The sequence below is a fragment of the Alosa alosa genome, chromosome 4, assembly GCF_017589495.1.
Source record: "Alosa alosa isolate M-15738 ecotype Scorff River chromosome 4, AALO_Geno_1.1, whole genome shotgun sequence".
NCBI classification, from domain to species: domain Eukaryota; kingdom Metazoa; phylum Chordata; class Actinopteri; order Clupeiformes; family Clupeidae; genus Alosa; species Alosa alosa.
The window spans coordinates 6,650,273-6,677,145 of record NC_063192.1 but is presented as its reverse complement, the minus strand read 5'-3'; the positions used below and the strand labels follow the sequence as shown (position 1 = coordinate 6,677,145).

The window sequence follows — 26,873 nt, the reverse complement described above, 5'->3', positions numbered from 1 at the left end:
GTAGGTGTAGAGTCATTTAGTGGGTGTAGAATAAGGCCCCTTTAATATCACTGTTTGACGTCACCTCATCAGTTTGAATATATATCATAACACCCCCAATTATCACCACTTTTGTTCGGAAATTCTAAAACAACGATGTTTTTTAACACTTCAAAATAACATTTGCTAAACAACACTGTTTACAGCTCTTCGAGTCACCGTAAAATGTAATTTTTGGTACATATTTTTTTATTTAGATACACCTATGGTGTGGGTGCTTGCGTTTCTTTAGGAATCCGCCGTCTGGAGCGTCGTTTGTATAGAAATGGATATTAAGTGACACATACACGCAAGACGGCGGAAATAGGGGCCCGACGGTAATAGGGGGAGTTCCGATACCCTGATTGCTTAAAATTTGTTTCCTTTTCTGTTGGTAGGCTGTTTCATGATTTCATTCAGTTCTGCTTCCACAGATGATTTTTTTTCCAGTTTCAAGTATTGCAAATTATGGTTAGAGTTATTGTGATACGGTGATATGCATTAATTATGTGAACAGCTGCTGGTTTAGTGCATTCAATGTAAAATGATGAGACACAGTGTGGGATGTCTGCGGACAAGCCAAACCACTTTTTGTGCTGCGCTCTTCAGCATACAGAACATGCATCTGCCTTTGATTGGTTTGGCCTCATACAAATGATTTCTCACTGATGTGGCCAGATAGTCTGTTCCCTGAGTTACCTTCTACTGTCTATGTACATTAAAGACTAGTCCCTGCTATCAACCTGTCAGACAATTTGCACATGGCCACCATCTGGAGCAGCTTAACTCTCCTTTCTCAGCCATGAAAAAAATATATAATTTGAGTAGGAGTCCAAGTGGCTCCTTTACAAGGTTAGACATCAATAACATTTCAGGGCATGGTAATGTAGTGATTCTATTGCTAATATATTTGGATATGTAGGCCCAATCTTTACTAAACATGGTGCAAAATCACCACAACATTCTGTGGATGCACACCAAATTTAGTGAAATTCTGAGCTAATATCTCACATTTGCTACATTTGCAGAAGTGCCAATTGGCTTGCTCCTCAAAATTACCAAAAGAGTCCATCAAATTTTGGCAGTAAATATCTTACAGTGTAAATGACCGATCCTCATTAAATTTCACAGGCTCATTAATAATGGCATATTGAACCTACTGTACTGTATGTACCAAATATGAAATAAATCGGCCTCAAGGGGCCACTGCTATAAGTACATTTGATGTATTAGCTCACAGCACACATGCCACTTGTAAATCCAACATTGATTGTGATTGCTACTGGCTGGTTGCGACTGCAACCATACTTTTTTGACCCTGTTAATTGCTGCTTGCTGCCATAATTTATTTATTTAGTTTGGTGCTTTCTGGCATTGACTCAACTCAACAAATGGGGTGCAATGTGCAAAATTTCACAGACCACACAGACACGGCTGTCTACAGTGCTGTCATATTATTATCAGGAACTAGGCTGAGTGTTTTTTTCTTAAGTGCACACCAACCTCCTGTGCACCTCCCAACTGTCATGGTGGCACAAACTGTAAATTGTCAGTGGCAGTGTTTTTAGTACTGTAAGGTTTAACAGTTATAGTAAGTGTCAGTGTGCCTGAAATTGTCATTTTTATAGCAGTTTCCTTTCCTCAAAATGTCTCTGTTAACGAGGAGAATGTGTAGGGGCATGCTTACGGCTTTACTAAGCCTACACGCTTGTGAGGAGACAGTTGGCATTAAAGGTTGTATCAGTGATTTCAGGCCCAAAAAAGGCCCAAACATAAATTATCACATTCATCTAATCTTTCCTAACGATCCACTAGCTGTCTGCCCCATAAGCAGGCCGTCAAAGAAACGCGTCTCTGTAGGCACCCCTAAGCTCCGAGATCTGTACACAAAAAACAACAAGGGTTGGCAACCCACTCAAAAGCAAAATAAAGTGTTTCAACCAATAACCGACGGGATGCGCGTTTAGGAGAGTTTTAATTGCACGGGAGGGAGGGGGAGGGAGTAGCGAACCAGCTCTCTGTTTTGTTTGAACATCAACAGAAGTGACGTATCCCCGCTATCGCTGATACAACCTTTAAACTTACAAAGTTTCTTTCTGCAGATGTGTAGATACAGTACGGGTGCTAGGGTTCACTTTCCCCATTTCAGTCACGTGACATTGCTGACCTCTGCATTCAACATTCAGTCACATTAATCATGTGATTATAAATGATGAACTAGAACAAACACCCTAGAAGTGCCTTACCTGTGACCTTGTGACCCATTTCAGATGAGGCGTCTGGACTAAATCTCCCTCTGCGTCACTCGTCCCAGGCTCCATCAGCATCCCTCTTCCTCCTGTATCACCTCCTAAGGGGGTCTTAAACCTCACACATCAACCACCGACTCAAAGTGCATGCTTTGGACAGCGGCAGCAAATAAAATATTGATTAAAAAATTGATTTATTGAGCCTTTAAGAGTGCAGGGTCGTTCCCCCCTTCTGTTCTCTGCCTATATGGTGTTATGGTGTTGTTCACACCTGTGAATGATACACTAGATATGCAGCTGTTCTGCTTCAGGGCATGTCAGGGCATTGTCCAGATGCTATGCCCTGTCTGGCCTCTTTGCTATAGCAAATTCAGAGCAGGTAGTTCGAGAGTTCACATTGGGCAAGGCATATACTAGAATGCTTAATTTGGTAGTCTATTTATTTATGTTGTGAAGAATCTTCAGTGGAGGAAAATGGATTTCAACCGACTTTTTGGGAGTGTTTCTAATTTTCTTTGGTGTCCCTTTGAAAACAAATACACTGTCAATTTTGCACTTCAGTTGAGTAAAATAAAATAAAAACAAGTCAAATGAAATTAGTAAGGTGAGCTTTCTAAAATACAATTGTGTGTATTTCAAGAAATGAGAATGAAATGAAAATCTTCTAAAGACTAAAGTAAACACAAAGAGAGTGCCTCTAACAGGGTGTGTGTGTGTGTGTGTGTGTGTGTGTGTGTGTGTGCGCGTGTATATGTGTGTAGAGGAAAGATATTGAGGCAATCCTATTAGGAATCTTCCACCACCCGTATGCCCACCTTCCACCTGTATAAAAACTCCCAAAGTCACAAAGATGCCATCCTTTTTTTCTTCTTCAAATGCAAATGGGAATACCAAAGGGCCCACGCAGCCATTCTTCCCCTGACCTTGCCTTTGTTGACGCGTGTCCTTGCATCCCTGACAATGTTCCTTTCTTCTACCTCTTGACAGCATGCATGATTAGGAATACATTTTCTCCTGTTTGTCGACATGGCTGTTGAGAGCTTGTGATCCACTCTAACAAGAATATGGGGTTTAGGTCTCTCTTCTTCCTCCTCTCTCTCTCTCTCCCTCCTTCAGTTCAAACATTATTTTCCTCCTTTTCCAGCTCTGTAATTTTCTATGTTACAGTAATATACATCCCTACCTGCTTTAGGCATATATCCTCAATGACCTCTGGGTTTATGTGTTCGGCTCTTAAGATGTTTCTGCACTTTCCTCAACGCGGTCTCCCACTGAAATCGATACCTCGCCAATTTATTGAATGTACAGTATGCTGTAACAGGATATTCAGTGTTTTAAAAGCGTGTTGTGATAAGGTGAACTGAAGTAATATAGTTCTGTATTTCCTCCTCCTAAGGGGATGGGGGTTAGAGGATTTGTGCTGTCAGTCAGGCCATTATGATTGTCAGTATTGATCCTGTCCCATGATGAGTCTATGCTCTGCTGATGAGTCTTCCTCCTTAGAAAAAGTCTCCTCCTCCCCTGATGGGTAACGTGCTTGTTGTGCTTAATTCCATCACTGTCTTAACATAATTGCCTGCAATTGCCTCTACATTGCCCCCTTGTATTACAAACCAGTGTTCGAGGAAGTATCATTTCAGTCCTTATATTAGCTGTGTGGCAGATGTTAAAACTATAGTGAAGACAATATTGTTGTCTCCAACATAGCACAGTACATGCACGGATATTCTTTTCTTTGGGTTCTTGGGAAATTGGTTCTCTTGTGCCACAACTAAGCTATCCAATAGGGGTGGGCGATATGGACAAAAAATAATATCTCGATTATTTTTTGTGATTTTGACGATAACGATAATTAGTCGATATCCTTTAAAAACATTTTTGTAGAAGTTACTTTACAGCTCATTATTTATGAATATCATCAATACAATAATAACCAATAACCTAACCGTGCAATTGTCACTCTATGACACATTTCCAATTTTGCCCCCACTTGTGTGTGTGGCAATGACATGGTCTAGCCAGCTACATTAGAGAAGATGAATAGGCCTAACAGTTTCCCAAGAGAAAGTCTGAAGCTGAAGTTCCTTTCAAAAACCTTTAGCCTACTTAGGATTCACTGTAAAACTAAGCAGACCAACAGAGTACATCTTTCCTTCGATGTTTTGTTTAAGAGAAATCATGTAGGCTTGCATTCCAAGTTACAGAATAGAAACTAATGCGTTAGCTTATGGCTAATGTATATGAGAAATCCCATAGAGATGCTAACGGTTAGCATAATCGATACGTAGATATTTAGAGCTTAACTTTAGTCCATTTACAAAAGGGTTACATGAGAAGTTCTTTGTTTACAACTGACTACTAAAATACTCAAAGGCTAATGTTTTCTCTCCATATAATACCATGTAGGAAAAAATGTGACTGTCTCATCAATGCTACGTGAACAGAACAGAAGTAGCTGCACAAAATCCCAAGTAGGCCTATGTCTCGGTCGCTACACAAAATAAACATTAGGCCTGCGTGTGACAAGGTGGACCCACTAGCTTATCATGTGACACTTGCTCTGCTGCAACAAGGGCTTCTCTCGCATACACCTCCTGTATTTAGTGAATGTATGGGGTTTTAATGCGTGATTTCGAGTGTTTTTTCCCCATAAGTAGGCCTAATTTAAATACTCGATAATGTAAATTTGCACATCGTTAAAACAACTATCACGATATTATCGCAGACGATATATATCGCCCACCCCTACTATCCAACTAACCATTATCTTCCTCTTCTCTCTTGTGTTTTGTTTTCTACCATGTTCGACTTTCTCCATTTTCACGTCAGCGTTGTTGAATGTGAGCTACTTTGTAAGTGACACGTATGCAAAAATCAGCTGGACTGTGCCGGGAGAGCAGAAGGACTCCGAGCTTTATGTTGCGTATATGAATCACCGTAAGCCTTTCTGCCACTCTCAGTTCTCGCTTACAAATGCTGAACCCTATACTCCTCCTGCTGTTCTTTTTAATTCTCTTATTTCTGTTTTGCTATTCTTGGTGTGAGGGTTTTATCTGTCTTTTTTTCTGCTGAACTTTCCTCTGTTATCATACCTTCACCCACACACAAACCCCCCCATCCTATCTCCATCCCCTCTGCTCCTGGCTACTCACACCCCCAAAACCCCAACCCACCCACCTCACCTCACCCCACCGGTCCGCTCTCAGGTGAGGGCACCTGGAGGACCCCAGAGGCGGTGAGCGCATCTAAGGCTTTCCACCTCATTGACGGCCTGGCTCCCGGGAGCGTGTACACGGTGCGCGTCCTGGCCAGCCGCCGCCTCGATAGCGCCGTAATTTTCGAGGACGTTATCCACACCAGCGAGAAAGGTGAGAGCGATTTCTCTCTCGTGGCATCGTCCTGGGGGGCCCTTGGTTATTTCTAGTGTTGTTCTACAGCAAGTCAGTTGCTATTTAACCCTTTGTACGCTTAACACATTAAACAGTTATTCATGCTTTCGGTTGCCAAGCAGAATACCCTCTGTGCACAGCCACGGTGCCCTGCAATCAAAAGCAATTTTCTCCAAAGAGCCACAACGCCGCTAGCAAGTGCCTCTTGAACCAGCGTCTCTATGGTTCCAACAGCACACAAACGGTTCTCGTGCTGCTTAACAAAACAATGTCCAGTCAATAGATGCGTTGACTCATGTCCAACTCCACTTATGAATCAGGATGCCCACAATGAGATTATAGTCAGACGTTGGAAGGTCAAGTAGGGAAAAAAGCATTGAGTTGTTGTTTCATGTTTTCCTTATAATTTTTCTTCCTCTTCTGTTTCTTCATCTTCTTCATCATCTTTATCATCATCTCCTCCTCGTCCTCCTCTGTCTCCGTCCTCAGATGCCGACCGGCAGGACGCGGGGGTCTCCTCCAGAGGCTGGTTTGTGGGCCTCATGTGTGTTCTGCCTCTGGCCACCCTGGCTGCACTGATCGGCTGCTTCGTGTCCAAGAACCGCGGAGGGAAGTATGCAGGTACGCTGCTGTGCTGTGCTGTGCTGTGCTGTGCAGGTACGCTGTGCTGTGCTGTGCTGTGCTGTGCTGTGCTGTGCTGTGCTGTGCAGGTACGCTGTGCTGTGCTGTGCTGTGCCATTGCGCTGGTGATTGTAATCGTGAAGGTCACACTGATTGAAGAGAGTGTGTGTATGTGTGAGAGAGAGAGAGAGAAAGAGAGGGGAAGAGACTGTGTATGTGTGAGAGAGAGAGAGAGAAAGAGAGGGGAAGAGAGTGTGTGTATGTGTGAGAGAGAGAGAGAGAGAGAGAAAGAGAGGGGAAGAGAGTGTGTATGTGAGAGAGAGAGAAAGAGAGGGAAGAGAGTGTGTGTGTGAGAGAGAGAGAGAAAGAGAGGGGAAGAGAGTGTGTATGTATGAGAGAGAGAGAGAGAGAAAGAGAGGGGAAGAGAGTGTGTGTATGTGTGAGAGAGAGAGAGAGAGAAAGAGAGGGGAAGAGAGTGTGTGTATGTGTGAGAGAGAGAGAGAAAGAGAGGGAAGAGAGAGTGAGAGAGAGAGATGCGCAGAGAGGGAATATATGTGAGAGAGAGAGAGAGAGAGAAAGAGAAGGGAGAGGAAGAGTGTGTATGTGAGAGAGAGAGAGAGAGAGAGAGGAAAGAGAGTGTGTATGTGTGTGAGAGAGAGAGAGAGAAAGAGAGGGGAAGAGAGTGTGTGTATGTGTGAGAGAGAGAGAGAGAAAGAGAGGGAAGAGAGTGTGTATGTGTGAGAGAGAGAGAGAGAAAGAGAGAGAGAGAGAGTGTGTATGTGAGAGAGAGAGAGAGAGAAAGAGAGTGTGTATGTGTGAGAGAGAGCTGTACTTTCTGTCGCAGTTTTGCTCCTGTTCTCCTCACCCCTGGTCCCTGGTACCGATGTTTGCACCCGCAGTGCTTATTACCACACGTGTCAAACAGACAGGCTGAGATCAGTTGCCTTTGTTCTCCTGTCTTCACCTGCATGCCTGCCTGCAGCTTTTCCTGGGCCTTTTGTGTTTTCATCCTGGGCGCACATACTGTAGATGGGCCGGTCGCCTGCCTCCCTCCATCTCTCTTTCTCTCTCTCTCTCCCCCATCCCTCCCTCCATCTCTCTTTCTCTCTCTCTCTCTCCCCCATCCCTCCACCCCTCTTCCTTTCTCTCTCTCCCTACCCCCACTGTCTCCACCTCTCTCTCTATCCCCATCCCTCCCTCCCTCTCTCTCTTCCTCTGCCTGCCTGCCGTTGATGTAAAATGCTGAATATTTCATCAGCTCTGCCTTTCACTTGCAGCCGTCACTGGCTTTTCAACACTCTCCTCTTTTGTCTCATTTGAAACTCTTTACTTTTTAATCAGGTGCACTCCGAGGATGTTTGGCAAAACAAACACCGCACTATTCCAAATGTTTGAAGTGGAGTCAATTAATATGCAGTTGTGACAGAGTATTCTGCACTTTATGTGCTTGCTCAGGCAACAGTATTATTTTTTGGTGTATTTTGTGAATTTTCACTTAAGACCCTTGCAACTTAAAGTTGAGATTCCACAAATGATCACTAAATTGTTTGTAGAGTGTTATATGTTTCATGGTGGATGTTTGATACTTATTTAAAGCAGCAATTTTTGTTTACTCCCACGCTGAATGAGTTTGCTTTGAACCAGTGGCCTATAATACTATGAAAGTGAAGCTCGACATCTGGGCAAATTCCAATCTACTGCAGCTAATATGTATTGCCACCAGAACACTAGAACATGTGCTTTGAGTTGCACATGCCGTATCTGGATGTATTCTAAAGGATTACCATTGCCACCAGTTCATCATGTCTTTTGTGTTGCATATACAATGACGCACCACATTTCCCCTTTCTGTCTTGGCCTTGAGATGTCCCTTGACTGTCATGCTGTCACCCTTTTTAGCATTTTCCTTAGCACCTCGGCTAAGCGCAGAAATGCTGAGGCTATGGTGATGATGAACTCAATGGAGGGCCTGCTGTCACCTTCTAGCACGCAGCCAGCCCCACCGCTGCAGTGAGAAGCATGACCAGGCCATGAACCTGTGAATTCTTAACTAAGTGCAGCAGCATGACTTTCACCCTCGCTGCCACCCTGAGCTGCTACAGCTGAGGTGCTTCTCCTCGGCCTCCTGTTTCATCATGCAGTGTGCATTTCTGGATTAAACATGAGGATATTCAGTTGTTTCATAATTCATAGCTATCTGAAACGAGGTCTGTTGGTTACTATTTAAGAAAAAAAAGGTTTGGGGTTTTATACAGCTAGCGTTTCTGAATCACAGTCGTGGCGTTGAGGATCAGGCACCTTCACAGTTCAAGTGTTTGAGCACCGGGCAGCTTATCTAATATCCAATCAATATCCTTGAAATCCGCCCACTAGACTAGGCCTCCCCCGGGACTGACCACTCCAAGCACCCGTTGGGGAGTGGAAGCACTTCTGTGAGGATAAACGTGAAATTGATCTGGACTGACGGACAGCTCTATGGGCTTACTGAGCAAGTGTATGTGTGTGTTTGTGTGTGTGTGTGTCTCTCTACTGTATGTGTGTGTGTGTGTGTGTGTGAATATCTGTGTGTGTGTATGTGTGTGTTTGTGTGTGTGTGTGTCTCTCTACTGTATGTGTGTGTGTGTGTGTGTGTGTGTGTGTGTGTGTGTGTGTGTGTGTGTGTGTGTGTGTGTGAATATCTGTCAGTGTGTGTGTGTGTGTGAGAATATCTGTCAGTGTGTGTGTGTGTGAGGTAGGGCTGGGCGATAAAACGATAGCGATATGTATCGCAATAGACATGTAATCGATATCAATAAAAAATACGTTCGATAGAACATTCGATAATTAAAAGCAACACACACCTCCGGCCTTACGTTGTCCATAAATAATAGGCTAAATATATCTTGCATTGTAGCTATGTGCAACTCGACCAGAGTAGCCTAGGCGATAGAAGTAGGCCTACCTCAACACAGACTCTCAATGAGTCCTTGCCCCTTGCGCACTCTCTCTCTCCCTCTCAACAGGCGCATCCCTTCTCAGCATGCACATGAAACATTCACAATCGTGCAAGACGACTGCTAAATTGCTATTAAATCCGGTTAGCATCATTAGTACGCTGCACAAATTTGTTCAAAACTGTTGCATTCAAATTGACTGCTAAGTTCTAATCATCTCAATGCCAATGCAAATGGAAAAGTATTTTCCAAGACTCAAACGGGCCTGTCCCAAGGAGAAAAAGTATTCATTTGAAACTTAAACACACGTGGGCAAACTGAACAGCACCAGTAGACGATGATAAACTAGCAAATTAAGCTACTTTGTTTACAATATTTCCAGGCTTCAACCAGTACTGCTTTTCATTTAGACGTATGTGCACATTTATTTATTTGAGTGTTTTTCATGATTGTGTTGCTATTTCTTTTCCCTGTTTGCTTTGATTGATAACTGAGGTGATTAGAATCAGAGGAATTGGTTAATTGTTTTTCCCCCTTCTGGTCCTTATCTAAAATAGATTAAAAAAAATCAATAATTATCGATATCGACTGATATGAAATACTTATATCGTGATACAGTTTTCAGCCATATCGCCCAGCCCTAGTGTGAGGTGGTGTGGGCTCTGTGAATATTCAGGTACTAAATTATGTGTCTCAGTGTCTCAGCTCAGTGTTAGTGATAATTGCTGTTTAGTGAGAGAGACCGCCCCCACGTTCGTGAGGCTGCCAAGGGCAGGCTCTCTCACCAGAGGTCAACTCGGGGTCAACCAGCAGTTTAGCTGCGGTGCCATCCACACACGCAAATGCCCTCCCACTCACGCAAGTCGTTGTCAGTCCAACTCATGGAAACGCCGGAGCTCCTCTCTTTCCCTCAGGCTTGCTTTGTGACTAGAACAGGACAGTGAATAGTAGTGTTGCTGTCATAGGTATGAGACCACAATGATTGGCCGAATGTAGATGCCCTCTCAGTTTACAGATGGGTCAAGTGTTGAGAACACTGTTGTTTCTCCTCTCCTCTCCTCTTCCTGTCCCCCCTTTTCCGTTCCTCTCCTGGTTTGAAATAACACTATTGTTTCTCCTCTCCTCCTCTCTGTTATTCAGATAACTCTTTTCCTCCTCTATTCCTCTCCTCTCCTCCTCTCCTCTGCAGTATTGAGATGGCCTTGCTGATTGTACAAATAAAGGATAACCCTCTTTTTCACCGTCCTTCTCTCCCCAGTTAAGGAGAAAGAAGACCTTCCTGCAGATGAGGAGTCCAAGGGCCCAGACGAGGGGACCTTCTGTGAATACAGGTGCGCTGCTCCTCCGCCCGCACACACACACACTCACACACACTCACACTCACACACACACACACACACTCACACACACACACGGCCCTGACACAATGCTGTGGCTCTCTGTCACTCTGTGCTCTTAATTCAACATGTGCATTTTCCATTTTCTCCCTCCAATCTCTCTCGCCCTTGAAAGCAAGCCGTACATGAATGTGTGTTATGGGGAACGTCACACACAGCAGAGCTCAGGAGAGCTAATGGACTAAGTCATTTCCCTGCAGTGTAGGTAGCAGGCATCGACTCTGCTCTGACCCCTACTGCTCTTGTAGTACCCCCCCCCAATGTGTGTGTGTGTCGTGAGAGTATACCTTATGTCAGCATAAATGTGTTTGTGAGCTGTAGGCTTTGCAGTGAAATGTGACCACATGTTTGTGTGTGTGTGTGTGTTTGTGTGTGTGTATCTGTGTATGTGGTCATAGTAGCACCTTTTTTCTGGCTAGAACAACCAAAAGGGGCATAGTTTCAGAGCGTTTGCTTTGAATGTGAATTAAAGATGTGACAACTGCTCACTAGCAAGCAGTGCAGAAGGGGGGAGTGGTGCTTGGGGGTGTCAGAGACATTTGGTGCAGCAGCATCGTCGGGTGCACCCCAGGTCAGTAATATGTTTCCATCTCATTACTCCGAGAAGAGCCGATCACTCCCTCATGAGCTGGGAAATCACTGCAGCGGCGGCAGTAGCAGCGGCAGCTCCGAGACTGCTGTTCTGTTGCGCTATTTCACTCGCTCGTTCGCTCGCTCGCTCGCACGCCCACCCGCCCGCTTATGGGAGCCCTCGTCTGCAGACGGGCTTAAACATCTGTTTGGACACGAGATGAGATAAGGGAACTCAGGCACCAGATGTGGTTTATACCAGCGGGTCCCGGAGGCTTTGAGAATTGCCCTGCTCCTGCATATGAAGACTTAATGATTCCTGCTACATGGGGGAGATTAGGAAACAAACCCCCTCATCACAGAGGCCCCCCCTCCCCTCAACCTCACACACACGCACACACACACACACACACACACACACATACACTCACTCTCTCACTCGCTCACACATGCACACGCGCACACACGCACATGCACACTCATACACACAGAGACATACATACATACACATACACATACACACACACACACACACCTTCAGTTTGATCCTCAGCTGAAGAAGGCACTGGAGAAATGTGCTGTGCAGCTGAAAATCCCACACTGGTCTTGGCACTGGGAATGAACAGTGCTCCCAGCAGAACTCATTTCCCGTCTTTATATCACACACAAGCTCCACATAGGGCTGCATTAATTACGCTCACTTACACATCATCACATCATTGGATGTAAGGGTTTCAGGTAATAGAGCACTATCAAGTAAACGATAGCTTTTTTGTGAGCTACAGTATCATGATAATAAAGATGATAGGATAAAGAAGGTGATCTCACTGCACTGGAACTATTCAGGGTGCCTGCACAGTTCTGGGAAATCAGGAAAAGTATGGAGTTATGAATTAGGGCCTGTCCACACAGAGTCGCTTTTTAGGTTAAACGCAGAGGTTTTGTTTCGTCTTGGCCGAAGGCCCAAACGAATCCTGTAAACGCATCTGTTCAAACCGCGCACTTTCTGAAACCTGGTCCCAGAGTGGAGAAATCTGAAACCGTAACCCGTTTGAATTCGTTTAGACAGCGAAACCGCACATCCTGCTTGCGTATCTATGATGTTATCGCCACACCTCAGCTGCCCTGGACTTGCACTTATAGTATTTCATACAGGACATTACCTACGATTACACTCCGTAAGATAAATATCACAACTGAAAGGCGCGAGCCGATAGCTTATGACTTGGTGGACTGAACACTGTTTTTTCCCGGTGTTTTTTAATGCATTCTAGCTACTGTCAGTGACGCGAGAGAACTTAAGTTATTAGGAAAGTGCGGTGTAAGTTTAGGCTACATTAATTTGTGCGTAGTGCCAGTGTCATTCATTTATTTTACATGTCTTACAACATATATACATGCATTCAGTCGATACAAAGACGCTTAGAACTCACGTTAAGCCGATGGTAGCACACTGAATGCAAATGTGCGATTTGATGCAGGCAAACGTATTGACTGTTACTAACGAAGGTTTTATAGCAATATTATAAATGTGGCGACAGAATAGCCTAGAACTTGGGTAAGCCTTTATGCTTAGTAGCCTAATTGCGGTGATAGCCAAAACTAATGTGAATCACGGACTATCCTACAACCAAAGAAAGTAAAGGTGATTAGTAGGCCTACCTGCGTTAGCCAAATAAAGGACGGGACTGCACCCTTCACAAACCGTAAAATAAAGTTTATTAGTTTTACAGTTGACTACAGTTGACAGTTTACCATCAGTCCACACAAACAATTCTGGTTTCCTTACCTTAGCCTATTCTGTCTGTTTGTAAAGCACAAACTTTGGTCAATTTCTGTAAAGAAACAGTGCCACCTATAGGCCTGGGGTATGAAGTAACGTGTTGAGTCGTGTTGAGATGGATCCGTTTGGACGCAAATATTCTTGATGCGGTTTCAGGGAAGACGGAGGAAAAAAAGATCGGTTTCGTATGTGTGGACTAGCCCTTATTGTTGTACACAAAGCAGTACCAGTTTGGTAAAAAGGGGATTTTGTACTTGGGAAAAGAGTCAGCAATATGTCATCAGTGTACGTGCCGACACCCAGTGCCTTGTGTGTGGGCTGGATTTGGAGCCATATGCCATATGAATTCTCCGTTAGTGGTGACCTTCTGTTTTTGCTCTGACACCTGAGAGGTGTCAGCGCGGACTGTTTGCAGCGCTCATCTAATTTCCGCTTGCTCCCCGTGCAGTTCCCCGAGGAACCCGCGAGACTGACAGGCTGGTTTGTCAGAAGGCTATAATTCCCGGATTCTCATTGGCCGGGCGCAAAACAACGGCGGCTCGCAATTTCCTGCCGGCCTCTGGGGAACTTTAAAATTGCTCTCCGCTTTCTAGTCTTTTAGCAATTAGCAATTAGTGGAGTGCCCTATACGTGTGTGTGTGTGTGTGTGTGTGTGTGTGTGTGTGTGTGTGTGTGTGTGTGTGTGTGTGTGTGTGTGTGTGTGTGTTGGTGTTCCTTCTCCTTGCATGTGTGTTTGTGCTGGTGTGCTTTGTCCACCCTCGCATGTCTGTACTGAAGTCATCTCCCCTCCCTGTGTCTTGGCCAATCGTGCTGCTGCACTGCAAGTGCTCTCCCTGCTCATACACTGGTGTCACTCAGTAAGCCCATAGGCCCTGCATGTAGTCATAGACCCATGGAGACACTATCCCTCTTAGAAAGTTTCTTAAATAGTTTAGTTGTATTCCCCCCACAGAAACAAAAGTGTGTTAAAGAGGATATAAGCACTGCTTTCATTCCAAGCATATAGGGCCCTTTTTTATTTTTTGGATGCTTTACCTCTGAGGTTTTGACTAGTTTGTCTTGACCGAACTTGCTGCCGTTAGCCTGAAGCCCTCTCCCTGCTCTATGGATGTGTCTCCGACAGTGACAACGAGGAGAAGCCCTTGAAGGGAAGCCTGCATTCGATAGACGGGGGCAGCGAGGTGGCGACGGGGGAAGACGACAGCGATGAGAGCGTAGAATACGATGACGAGGAGGACCAGTTCAACGAGGACGGCTCGTTTATCGGGGAGTACTCAGGACGCAGGCGCAGGGGCTCCGCGGAGGCGAATGGACCCTCTTCCTCCGTTGCGTGAGCCCCCGCTGGAGTGGCCCCGCTTTCTTATGCAGACTCTGACAGAAATCTTTTTTTTTTTGTTGAGTGTGTGTTGTCATTTTGTTTTGGAACTCCTTCAAAAGATAAAGTCTTCCAACAACCTTGAAGCTGGTGAATGGGTTCAGCATATTTGTGGAATTCCTGTGTGTGTATGACAGGCTGTCATCCTGTTTTTTGTCGTTAATCACATGATGTCATTACACATATTTAGTTTTTATTTATTTCTAATTGTTATTGTCATAGGAATTATATGAACAAAATGTTTGTTAACAGCCTGATTTGTAAACATAGGAGAACTGCAGGAGGACAACAATACAAATCGGAGTTCCCACACAGATGAAGTCCTCTGATGAAATAAGGCCATTTGGTTATCCAGGCTATAGAACAAGAAGAACTTGAAGAACTCAATAAAATTATTACGCTGGGTTAAACTTTAAAATGTCTTTTCAGTGGAAGTAATATTTCAGTAAAATGCCTACATATCTCGGTCTATTTTTGGCCTAACCACCCGATTTCAACTGTGCGTGTTGTTTCTGTTACCCATCATATATATTTGATTGTTAGTTGGTCTCTGTTGTGGATCATAAGGCCAGTTTGTTTTGACACCTGAACGAGCTTCCTCAGTAGCACTTGTTTGTACATACTGTATATAAGAAAAGTTTTATGCATTTTTATTATCGGACGTTTATGCTCCTTTGAAATGTTTTCAGATCTTTTTGTAATAAGGACTCAGGATAATTTTGCAGTTAGAATGTTACACAGAGTATTTCCTAGTATGCCATGAAAAATGCAATGTTTGTGTGCAACATTATAAGACAATTGGTTAAAAATGTTTGGCAATGGCAGAAAAGAGCTTTTTGCTGATGTTTATAGTGTATGAAAATTTGCTAAATGGAAGCTGGAATGGAATTATTGTTATGTTGCAGGATCAACATGGTATATGACAGAATAGTGGTTATCTGATTTGTTTTGAGGACATTAATCTAATATACATGAGTGGGGCACCGTGCACCCATGTCTTTCTCTTTTTTTTTTGGGGGTTACAGTGTCACATATGATTTTATATCACCACATAGGCCTACATTATATTTCATCTCAAGTTTGTGATTCAAATGTTAAATGTATTGTTCAATAAAGCTGTAATAAATTGTTATTCTGCACCATTTATATTGCGTTTATATTCTGGATAGGCTTGACGATAAAGATAGAAAGACTGGAGGAAGCTGTGAGGAATCAGCGAAGATAGATTATACTGTATGTTGAGGGTTACATTACAATGTTGTATGTGAAGTGAATGTTATTAAACTTGAGGCACAAGACATGACAAAACTGACTCTTGCAGTTTCAAATTACATAGCTTTTCTGGTTAGAATATTTTTCAAGCAGTTCATCTCTTCCATTTTCATAATGTATCTGGAACATTCTGGTGTTCCCTGGGGGGACTTGAGGGTGAGAGAAATCAGTGTGCCTGAGTGTCATGGCGTCTCTAAAGCTTTTGATCCGAAGTGTTAACTGCCCCCACATTCCCTGCTGTCTTGTGAGAGAATTCTTGGGATTTTCACTTATAGGGCAAAGTTAGATGGTATGTTAATTTTGCACTGCAGTGCGGATGTGTGGATATGTTACAAAAAAATGGCATAGTTTCAGTCAGTAAGATGTTGCCCATGTGTTAAGAGGTTGGTTAGGTCAGTATCATAACATAACAGAATAACTGTATAAACAGCAATATGTTACACACTTTTAGTATGATTGAACTAAACTTATTTGTATGAGCAGGAATTTCTGAGAAAAAGATGAAGTGATATAAAATTGATATAAAATTGTTTTTACACACCTGAAAATGATTACAGCTTTGTTTCTGAGTGCACTCACGGCTTGTGGCCTCTACATGATTGTCTTTGAGCCTGACATTCTAAAGCGTGAACTCTGTCTGGCAAAATAAAGGTGTCTTTTTCATTAAAAATAATTCACATTTGGATTTCACAATTTATGCTCTGGGTATTATCCATGGACAATGTGGACCTCAGGGTTTGTGATGTTCTCATACATATATTGAGAACCAATGAGCCAAATGCGCTCTAGCCTGGCTCTAACCCTCTTTTACTTCAGCCCGGGGTTCAGAAACTGAATATTCTCCCTCATTGTATTGTGTTCTTTCATATCTAGTGCATTCCTCTGCATATTGACAAGGCTCAGACGAGTGCTAGGACACACACACACACACACACACACACACACACACACACACACACAAAGGCTGCTCACCTCTCCTCTGTGTCAGAGGTTGTCATTGTAACCACTGCCTAAAACAGGGGCATGGCGAGGGGACTGTGGCATGGATGTCACCATGACTGCTGATGTTGCTATTGACAACCAAAACTAACAAATCCCCACACTCTACCAACCAGATCTAACTCAGCACTCCATCTGCGTTCCAAATCATTAAATGGAGAGTTCTTTACAGTAAGAACAACTACATCCATGCATGTGTACATCTGTATACTCATGAATAAAAACAAAAGAACAAAATGTGTGTGTTGCCTGAATAGACTTGAAAGCACAAGCTCAAAATGGCAAAGGGGCATCATGTGTACCAAAAAGAAACAGTGCCCCCCCATAAGTCATCACACTCAGTGTACAGTATGTGCCTGGTGTGGTGTGTCTGTTATCTCTGTCCTCTGGGTATTCTCAATCTGATATGGCTCCTTCAGCCTTGATATTTCACACACATAAACTTTCTTTCTCTCTCTCTCTCTCTCTCTCTCTCTTTCACACACACACACACATGCATCCGTCCGTCCACCCCTAAAGCTCTTCAAGATTAAATAGGCATCCAGCAGTAATGAGACAATACTTGGGGCAGTGTACTTGAAAACCACCCAATGGCTTCTGCTGAGATAAAGGTCACTCAGAGAGATAATCCTGGCATTGTGCTGGATTATGCCTTTATCCATTTTAAAATTGCTTTCACTGCAGAGCAGTAAAACCACTAAACAACAACAAAAGATAATTCTTCCTAAAGCCTTGGGACATCAAACCGTGGCCTCAACAACTGCCGGGAGTTTTCTCATAAACTGTTTGACTCTTTGCTCACAGGCTCATCTTCAGGTCCAAAAAGTTTTTTATTTATTTATTTGTTTTTTAAGTTGTCAGACTCTGCGTGTAATGAGAGATACATGGATAGATAGAGATACAATAGATAGAGATGCAATTAAATCCTTGCAATACCCTTCAATTCATGTCTGAACCATCTTCTGATCTGCTGTGTGTTTTTGTCTGTTTTGAGTTCTTTTTTGGGTGGGGTGGGGGTCTGCATTTTTCTCCTCTCACGCTCTCCTGTGGTGATACTGCACCTCCAGAGGGGTTCCTCATTGAACGGAGGCGTTTGGAGCGCACTCAGAAGTTTCCGCGAGCACGCACTGTTTCACCGCACCAGCTCCGCTGTGAGTAATAAATCAACAGACTGGCTCCATCTGAGTCGCAGACTGCCCATGGCAGCTCCTCCATCACAGTCGGCCCGATGCCCAACCCCCACCTCAAACCCACCCTCGGCCTGGCCCAGCCCGTCTGAATCTGTCTGGACGCGAGGACCCTGCTGGCGTATCCAAACGTCCTGTGCAAATGGCCTAAACATGAGATATGCATAGACTGGCCCAGGGAAGATGTCTGATGATTTCGCCTCAGACCCCTACTGGGCTGTGTGATTGTTCTTTTGGTGGCGTACAGAGTGGGGCAAAGAGACTGGTGCTGAGATTGAGTTATTTTAGTGTGTGTCTGTGTGTGTTTTGGGGGGAGGGGTCTGATTACTCCAACCAGGGTGAGGTCCATCAGAGTCTGTGTTTGTGCGGATCCCTGGCACGCGCTTAATGCATCGTTTTCATTCCTCACTCCATCCATAAAAATGTATGGTACATATTTCCACCACTTTCACAAAATGTTACTGGTGGGGGTGCAAACCATTCATTCCACGCTGTGGTGTAGACAAATATACACTGATTAAGTTTATTTTCATTTCAGACTAAATATTCCTGAGTTGTTAAAATATACAGTATAATTGCACTTTGGAACTATAAAAACAAGAATATAATAATGATAATAATAATAATAATAATGATGATAATAATAATAATAATAATAATAATAATAATAAAAGCTGCACTGAAATGAAATCAGACATCAGATGTTGTTTGTGGACCGAAGTGACAAATTGGCTTGCGCAAGATTTGTTGTCCAAATGCAATTTGAACCTATGCCACAGGACTCTACCAGACAGCATCTCCTGGGCCAAATGTGTCTCCGGTGAGAGCTCTGAGTTTGTTTTTTTATTGCTCTGGAGGGAGAGGTAGCGGAGGTGGGAGGCCGTGCTAGCCAAGCTAACGGTGCGTATATGCCCTCTGTCTGGCTCCTATGTCCCCCCTTTCCACCTGCCATAACCAGATGGGTCCAGGTGAAAGTGCCAGCTGCAGTCCCTTTATCTCTGCCTCTGGCTCTGGCCCTGGATGATATTTTTGCTTTCACGAGAAACTCCATTACGGCACTAGCGGGAGTATCTGAGGAATCGGCCGGTAAGTGACCCACGGCTACAGTCCTGTGACCCATACTTAGGTTAGCACAAACATATTTCTCTCATACCAACAGTGCACTGAAGAAAACAAAACAAGAAAAAAAAAAACCTTTCTCAGTCTTTTGGGGAGGCTGTTTCATACCAAAAAAAGGAAGAAAAATTGTGACACATCTACCTCTTCGTTTATAATAGAGTAGAGCTATTATTGAATAACCTTGGCCTAAAGGACTACGATTTTGGAGAAGATAAGGCTTTTAAAGAAAAGATTGTTTTGTTGTACCTGTGAAAAAAACAGAGCTCATATGGAGAGTGGGCAGACATATGCAGCAAGGGCCTATAAATAATAAAGGCAGAAAAGGGTTCACGGCAAGGAGAAACGTGACAGGTGTTTCTGCCCAAGCACTTAAAGAATTTATAGATTGGTTCATTAGGCAAGGCTGCAGCCAGGGCAGAGGATGTGGCACCCTCATCAAGAACTCAGGTCCTGCTGGCCGGAGAGGCCACCGCTCTCGAGGAAACCAGTGCACACACACAAACACATATAAACACACAACAACTGCACACACATATGTACACATACACTCATACAAACAAGCACACTCACGCTCACAACCACAAACACATATACACACATGCACAGCCATACTGTGCATACATACACACACATGCACATGTAAGGATCCTAATTCCCAGGCTGATGATAATCCTTTCAATCATATGTGATTGACACAATGTTTTAGGAGCCATTCTGCAGTCAGAACTCCCACACCCCAGGTGTGTAGCCATCATCCTCTGAGCTGGGTATGAGTGAAACAATGAACAATGAGTGAAACAATAAAACAACAATAACATATAGTCCAAAGCAGTTCTTTATTTTATTCTACAGCAATGTCTAACAAGGGATATTATGGTAAGAAATAGAAATAAAAAATGCCCTTGTCTACTTAGGTTTCATTTGGTCAGTCAGGTCACAACAAATAAACATTAGGATGGCCTAATGTGCCTTAACCCATACAAGGGTTTTGTTTATGTTCACCCACCCACTTTTGTTATGGAAAATGTCAATATAGCATGTGAAAAATAAAATAAAGAACTGCTTTGGACTATTATTGCTGTTTTATTGTTTCATAATTAATGATGAATATGAGTGTGTTAATTTAAAGTGTTCCCAATAATTGTTATGCTTTGCTCTGCATAGCGTTTCCTGAGTTTTTTTAGATATCCTTTAGGTAACGGTGTGCCACAATGAACGGCTAGGATTAGTTATCGGCGCTGTAGAAGTTAATGAACTGAAGTGGCACGCTAAAGAAGAACTGACTATTGTGTTGTATTGTGGTGGACCGCTGATTTTAATAGTAGTCTGACTTAGACAGCTAAAACCTTAGTACAACCTGAACCCTCTGTAGCTTTGATAAGTTGTTTAATTTTCATGTGACGATAGCAGTCCGGGTGAGCACTATAGCCTCCGACCAACTTTCAGACTTGGATCATTAGTTGTTTTTTAGGTACCGCCCGAATGAACCGGCAAAGGAGGGCCTGCATACACTGTCCCTAGAGATAACAGGTCTAATTACTCTGGTGATGGGAGGCATTCTCATAAATTGTATTGTGGGTAGTCTTATATCAGCCTACTATGGATAGTAATATTACATTGAAGTGAAACTTTTCCATATTAAGCAGAGTTAGATTTATTAGGTTTATAGGGGTTCTGTAATCCATTGTTATATTTTCCACTGTCCGAGAGCTTCACAATTTCCTTCGACCACTTCCAGTTCCCTCATTGGTTCTGAAAAGTGGTTCTCACACACACACACACACACACACACACACACACACACACACACACACACACACACACACAACCTACACACACAAACAACTATACACCAACATAAAAAAGAGAAAAACGGAATGCGCACAAACTTAGTCTTAAAGTGAGCTAGGTTAAAGGGGGAACTGCTGAAATTTAGGCTCCTGCATATTTCACTGGTCGCTGGCTCAGCACCTTCGCCCGCCCCAATAAACCCCCTCCTGGAGTAATGACCATGTCGCGCGGCTACTCCACGCATGGCGAAAGGGGCCCCAGTCCTGGTGCCGTTTCCCCTATTTTCCTAACCCTGCAATCCATCATGACAGCATGGCCTTTCGACTGGGAGAGAACCACTCCATAATGTACAGTAGACCTTCTCATTATGTAGGTAAAAAGACCTACACTGGAAATTGATCATTACTTTAGGATAATGTGGTGTGGTGCAGCATGTTATGGCAGCCATTGGATAACAACTAAGGAGAAGAAGAGGGAAAGAGGCAATTTGTAGATAGATATATTCAAACGTAATTACAGTACCCTCCAGAATGATTGGTACCTCTGCTAAAGCTGACTAAAAAGAGGAATATAAAATCATCTTTTGGAAATTGATCTTAATGCCTTAAGTAAAAGAATTAAGAAATATCCAACCTTTAAGGACGCCAATTTTCTTTGTGAATGAATAATGTATCGTAAACAAATAAATGTTCTTCCTTAAAATACAGGGGTCATAAGTATTGGCACCCCTATGTTAAATTTCCATAGAGGCAGGCAGATTTATATTTTTAAAGGCCAGTTATTTCATGGATCCAGGATACTATGCATCCTGATAAGGTTCCCTTGACATTTGGAATTAAAATAGCCCCACATCATCCCATACCCTTTACCATACCTAGAGATTGGCATGGTTTTATTTTTATGTTCATTTAGCTCAATGCAAATCAAACCAGCTAATAGGCCAACTGAAATAAAACCATATCAATCTCTAGGTATGGTGAAGGGTATGTGATTGTGTGGGGCTATATAAGAGATATAACTGGACACTGACATTTAATTTCTTAATAATATCACACTTGGTAGCTCAACCCTTTGCAATTTAATAACTGCTAGCACACTAACTGGTCATGTAATCGTTATTAGCTTGTTTAGCCTACACGTTCACTCTACAATGGTTTTAAAGACATTCAAGAGGCAAATAATCGTTTTTGGGGTCAAGTGTAATGTCAGACATCTGATAGATTATGTCAAAATGAAAAAAATGTAGCATACCTGATCTAACACTGCACACTGAAAATGGGCAATTTTGTATCCTTTATCTCCAGTGAGCTATTTGTCACATAAAATGTTTACATTACAAATACAACCCATGCCCCCCGCCCCCTGAAATTGTACTCAGAACTCTTGGAAGTAGGCTAAATCTTACCTGTTAAGCACAGATACTGTATTGAAGTATCCAGGTACATTTCAATACGTGCATCTGTAGACGGGTTCTGTCTGAAGTGATGGCAATGGAGCTCTGAAATTGGCAGGCTTTTTGAATTTTGTGCATGGTTGCCTTCGCACCACACTGTTAATGACATCACATTCAAATAGTGCCACTGGTTGGTCAGTTGAAATGTTAATCCAGGGCAACAGAGCACAAAGTTAGTTTTAAAGTGAACTAGGTTAAAGGAGGAAATGCTAATCCAACTTTGTCATTGATCCTGGCCTGTTAATTACTTGGTGATATCAGATCGTGTCACTCACACGTCACGCATGCATGCACACATGCACACACGTCACACGCACACACTCACACAGGCACGCACGCACTCACACACAAATAAACACACACGCAGGCACACACATGCATACAAACACACATAAACACACACACCCCATTAGCCCCATGCACACACTCACAAGCGAACACACAGAGAAGCACACATATACACAAAAGCAAACACACACATGCACACACTCATTTACATACACAAAAGTTGCAAGAGTAGGGGATGGAGTAGGAGATGAAGACAATTTGACAAGAATTATTTATTTTTGCGGAGAGAATGTGCAGGACTGAGCGGTGGTCATATTTTGTACCACTATGCGGTACACCTAGTTTCAGTCCGTTTCACCTGACTCTGCATGCACACTCCCTGTAAAAACTTGACACAGGTCATTTCACATCATGCTGGATTTTAATTTGCCTCCCCAGAATGCAAATTACTTTGATTATTTTCAGTTCAAAGGCTCCTTTCTGAGGGCCATTATTTCCATGTAAACTAGGCTCCATTAGATGCTGGGAGACCAGATACAAAATGTCATCAAGTAATTGAAAGTGAGGGCCGTGCCCAGCTGCAAGCGTGCACAGTGAAACCAAAGAAAAGACCATGGAGGCATGGAAGCTATAATAGGATTACAAGCCAAAGACATTTTCACACTCTGCACATGGCCAAAACAAGTGAAAGATGCATGTGTGCAGGGCGGAGTGGGGCACTAAAATCCACCGGGAAAATTCTGACGGCACCGGCCTTTTATTATTTTTTATTATTATTTACTCCCCATTTGGGTACACTATCAGACTTTTTTCACATATCTGTAACATTAAAGAGTGAGTGATAATATAAGAATTACATTAGTACTCCTTGTTGTTTTGTGTGTTAATGATTAAGTTCTAATCAAGTGAGGTTGGCAAAAAAAAACAGTTGAGTGGTGTTATTCAACTGTTGAGTGGTGCAGAAAGAAACAGAAAGTCAGAAAGATTCATATTTTACTTTAATACAGAATATTACTGCACTTACTCAAGTCCATTTAAACTGATTTGGGAAATATTCAGAGAAATATTAAGAGCAAACCTTGACACCGATAATGATGAACTTGTTACTGATGGAATAAAGAGTGTTATACACGCCAGCGGAGGATACCGGCCGGTCATATCTTTCTGTCACAGGAAACAGAGTGCAAGAGACATTCGCCTGCGATAATTAAATGCGGACCGTTCTCCTCAAACCCCCAGGGAAGCTAATGATACGAGAACGCCTGTGCGCTTCTTCACAAGGATGGGAACTCCGCTGCATTTCAGCAGGCTCCCCTCAGTTTTGTTTTTTTGTGCTGTGCTTATGCCAAGCTCTTGTAGTAAAATATGCATGAGGGAATCATTAAATGCCGTAAATTTGCATGTGATGTAGGATGCTGGCCAGGCACATCATAGCATTTGATCATAATAAAGTTGATCTGAAGCTACAGTATTCGACACAGCAATGGCACTGTAGGTATTTTTAATTGCGGAGTCGTGAGTTGAGGGGAGGGGAGTGCATGTCAGGAAAATAAAGTTTGGGGTAAACGCAAAAAGCACCACACACAGGCAAGATGAAAGGCTCTCCATTAATTTTGCGAAAGGGGTAAATCGATGACTTCTGAACAGTGTGTGGAATAAAAAAGTTCCTGTTGTTTTTATTTATTTATTTGTCTGAATGAAAACCATGTTGTCTTTGATGGATTTGCTTGATAGTTATTGACGTGTTAAAAAAGGTTGTGTGTAATGCTGCCTGTCTACAGTACGTGTGTGTGTTTGTGTGTGTGTGTGTGTGTGTGTGAGTGTGAGAGGGAGAAAGAGAGAGAGTGTGTGTATGTTTCTGTGAGTATGTGTGTCTGTGTACCAGTGCATGTGTGTATTATGTGTGTCAGTAAGTGTGTGTGTGTGTGCACGTGCATTCTGAGAGACAAGACCATACTTGACTACGTTTACACAAAATAAAACTAACTAACATCTTCTCCACTGCATTTAAAGCCTCTGCTAAGGCAACACGCCAGGAGTTCAGACAGGGTAAAAGCTATCATGAGCATTCAGTTGAATAATTGCTCTTGATTAACTCAAACTCAAACAGCCAATAAAGTAAAAGTCAACAAAGTGCTTGTCGCTGCATCCTTATAAGATCATTTTAATTGAGAGGCAAACCGCAGAGATGTCACTGATAAGCGGTAATGGCAGTTTCCCGCTCCTCTGGGTGCTCTCTGTGGAGTCACACTCGGGGGCTTGTGCCGACCTGCAGAATGAAGGTCACTTCAATAAAAAATGTTCTGGAGTCAATGGGGTTGTAGCCCAAGGAACAGAGACTGTTAGATCTTGAGCTTAAGAACACTGATCTTGATACAAGACTCAGTGTCTGCTCTCAAAGCTGTCCTTTCTCTTAATCGCCTCTCTAACACCCTCAGATCTGCTCTGACAACCCACAGAGTTTGAATAAAGGGCTATACGCAGCAGTGGCAATGTATTGGCTGTGCCCTTCCACCTGGTGAATTCAGAAAATAGTTGATCTATACCAGGCTGAAGAGATACACTACCAGGCGGAAGAGATACACTACCAGGCGGAAGAGATATACTACCAGGCTGAAGAGATACACTTTTCCACCTCTGTATCAATGTTTTCACCAAAATGAAAGGTGTAGTCATCGCTGTGCTTATTGTGTTGAAAGCCTTAGGACAACATGTGGATGTTCAGTCTGGATGCACTATACTTTTTTAGAGCAACAAAGTTGTTGTTATGGCTCTTATATATCTACAGAATTGGTTTCCCACACAACATTCATTCTTAGAGACTTTCCGTCTGTTCCATGTTGTCTGGATTGCCTTTCCAAATACTTGATAGTGCATTGAGGGTATACTATGCATCTGAGTGCCACCACGTGCTGGAACTTCAAGCAAATACAATTCAGGGGAAGCTTTTTTCGCCTTCCAAAAGGACTGTAAATTTCATAGCAATGGTGGCAAGCGCCTGATAATGGACTGTGGGCCTGGAACTAAGGGTTGTCACTAGAAAGCTCTTTTCTCTTCACAGCAGACTTCGCCTCTGCGACATTAAAGCACAGGCTTAATATAGTGTAACAATATAGCTCATAAATGTTTCATGGGCCTATATCTGTCCCAGTGCCAGCGCTCGCTAGCCAGCTGAAGTGCCCAGATTGTTATCTGAAATACTCAGAGTATCTCGGGCAGACAGGAGGACCTTTTAGGAACACTCAGGGTTTTTTTTCTTTCGTTTTTTTTTTTTAGCGGGGCTTGATGTGCAGATCAGCCACATTTTAGAATCCCTGTTCAAATGTATCTTTTTGACATGATTCCCTTCTTAAACGCTGTAGCTGCGACAGCATAAGAGGATTGGAACGTTCCAGTGATGAAGTACTGTGATCTACTTGAGGCCGCAGCCTGGTGGTTGATTGTAAAATTACGCCAGTGGAACAGTGGATTTGTCCCTGGCGTATTATTCCACATCTGCGTCTGCCTCTTTGTCTGCTGGATCTCTGAGTGGTGCAGTGTTCAGCAAGAAGCTGCAGATGTAAGGGATTTAAAGATGTGATGTAAAGGATTTCCACTTGTGGACATGTATTCAAAACTGTGGCGTATGTAAGACATGATTGAAGAATGGAGAAATGCTTAGGTTGCCAGTCACATGCGTTTCTTGGTATTTTATGCCCCCAATGTTGTCTTCAAGGCAGAGCTGCCTGGAAGGCACTAGGATTAGGCATGGGTTAAAGTTAGGGTTGGGGTTAGGTTTAGGATTAGGTGCCTTTAAGTCAGTGGTGGCAGCGCTGCCTGGAAGATGACGTTGGGGGCATAAAACACCATCGAGCGTCACATGCTGTCACAGTCCTGCGACGCTGCCCACCGAGCTAGGCCCGCGCAGTTTTCCTGAAATTCCCCTGCTGTTTTTCGCACCCTGACAAATGACTTCTGACAAGCATGATTATTTTAACACCACCAACTGCTGTGAATCAGATTGGTTCACCCAAAGGAGTTTGACCACTCTGCCCTTACCCTGTTACCGCATGTGTGTGGTGGGGGGTGAGGTGGGGGGAGGTCTGCACAGGAGCATCGGCTGTCGCTTGTGGCACAGTCGGCGTGTTTGCATCGATCGTCTCGGGCCTCTCGCAGGAGGACAGTGAACTGACCAAATTCAGTTGCCTTACATGTGCCGGCTCAAATCACCATCAAGAGACGAGCAGTGAGGTGTGGGTCAGCCATGTTCTTGCCAGACGAACTTCCCATTAATCTATTTTGCATGACTAAATGTCCCCCTCCTCAGTCTCTCTCTCTCTCTCTCTCATGCTCTCTAATGGCCACTTCCGTTCCAGGCCTAAAAATAGCATCGATCAGCTGTCTGAATCTAAATCTGCTTGTTGAAATATTGAACTTGAAATAAACTTCC

General features: G+C 43.3%; 1 protein-coding gene across 1 annotated transcript in view; it reads left to right on the top strand.

The window, feature by feature from the left end:
- Positions 1-15,348, top strand: part of chl1a (cell adhesion molecule L1-like a) — a 62,872-nt gene extending 47,524 nt beyond the window's left edge. The window contains 5 exon segments of the mRNA XM_048240715.1: positions 5,097-5,204; positions 5,474-5,635; positions 6,146-6,277; positions 10,469-10,541; positions 14,084-15,348. Of these exon segments, the coding sequence (XP_048096672.1) occupies positions 5,097-5,204; positions 5,474-5,635; positions 6,146-6,277; positions 10,469-10,541; positions 14,084-14,294 (686 nt within the window). The 3' untranslated portion in view covers positions 14,295-15,348.
- The last annotated feature ends 11,525 nt before the right edge of the window (positions 15,349-26,873 follow it).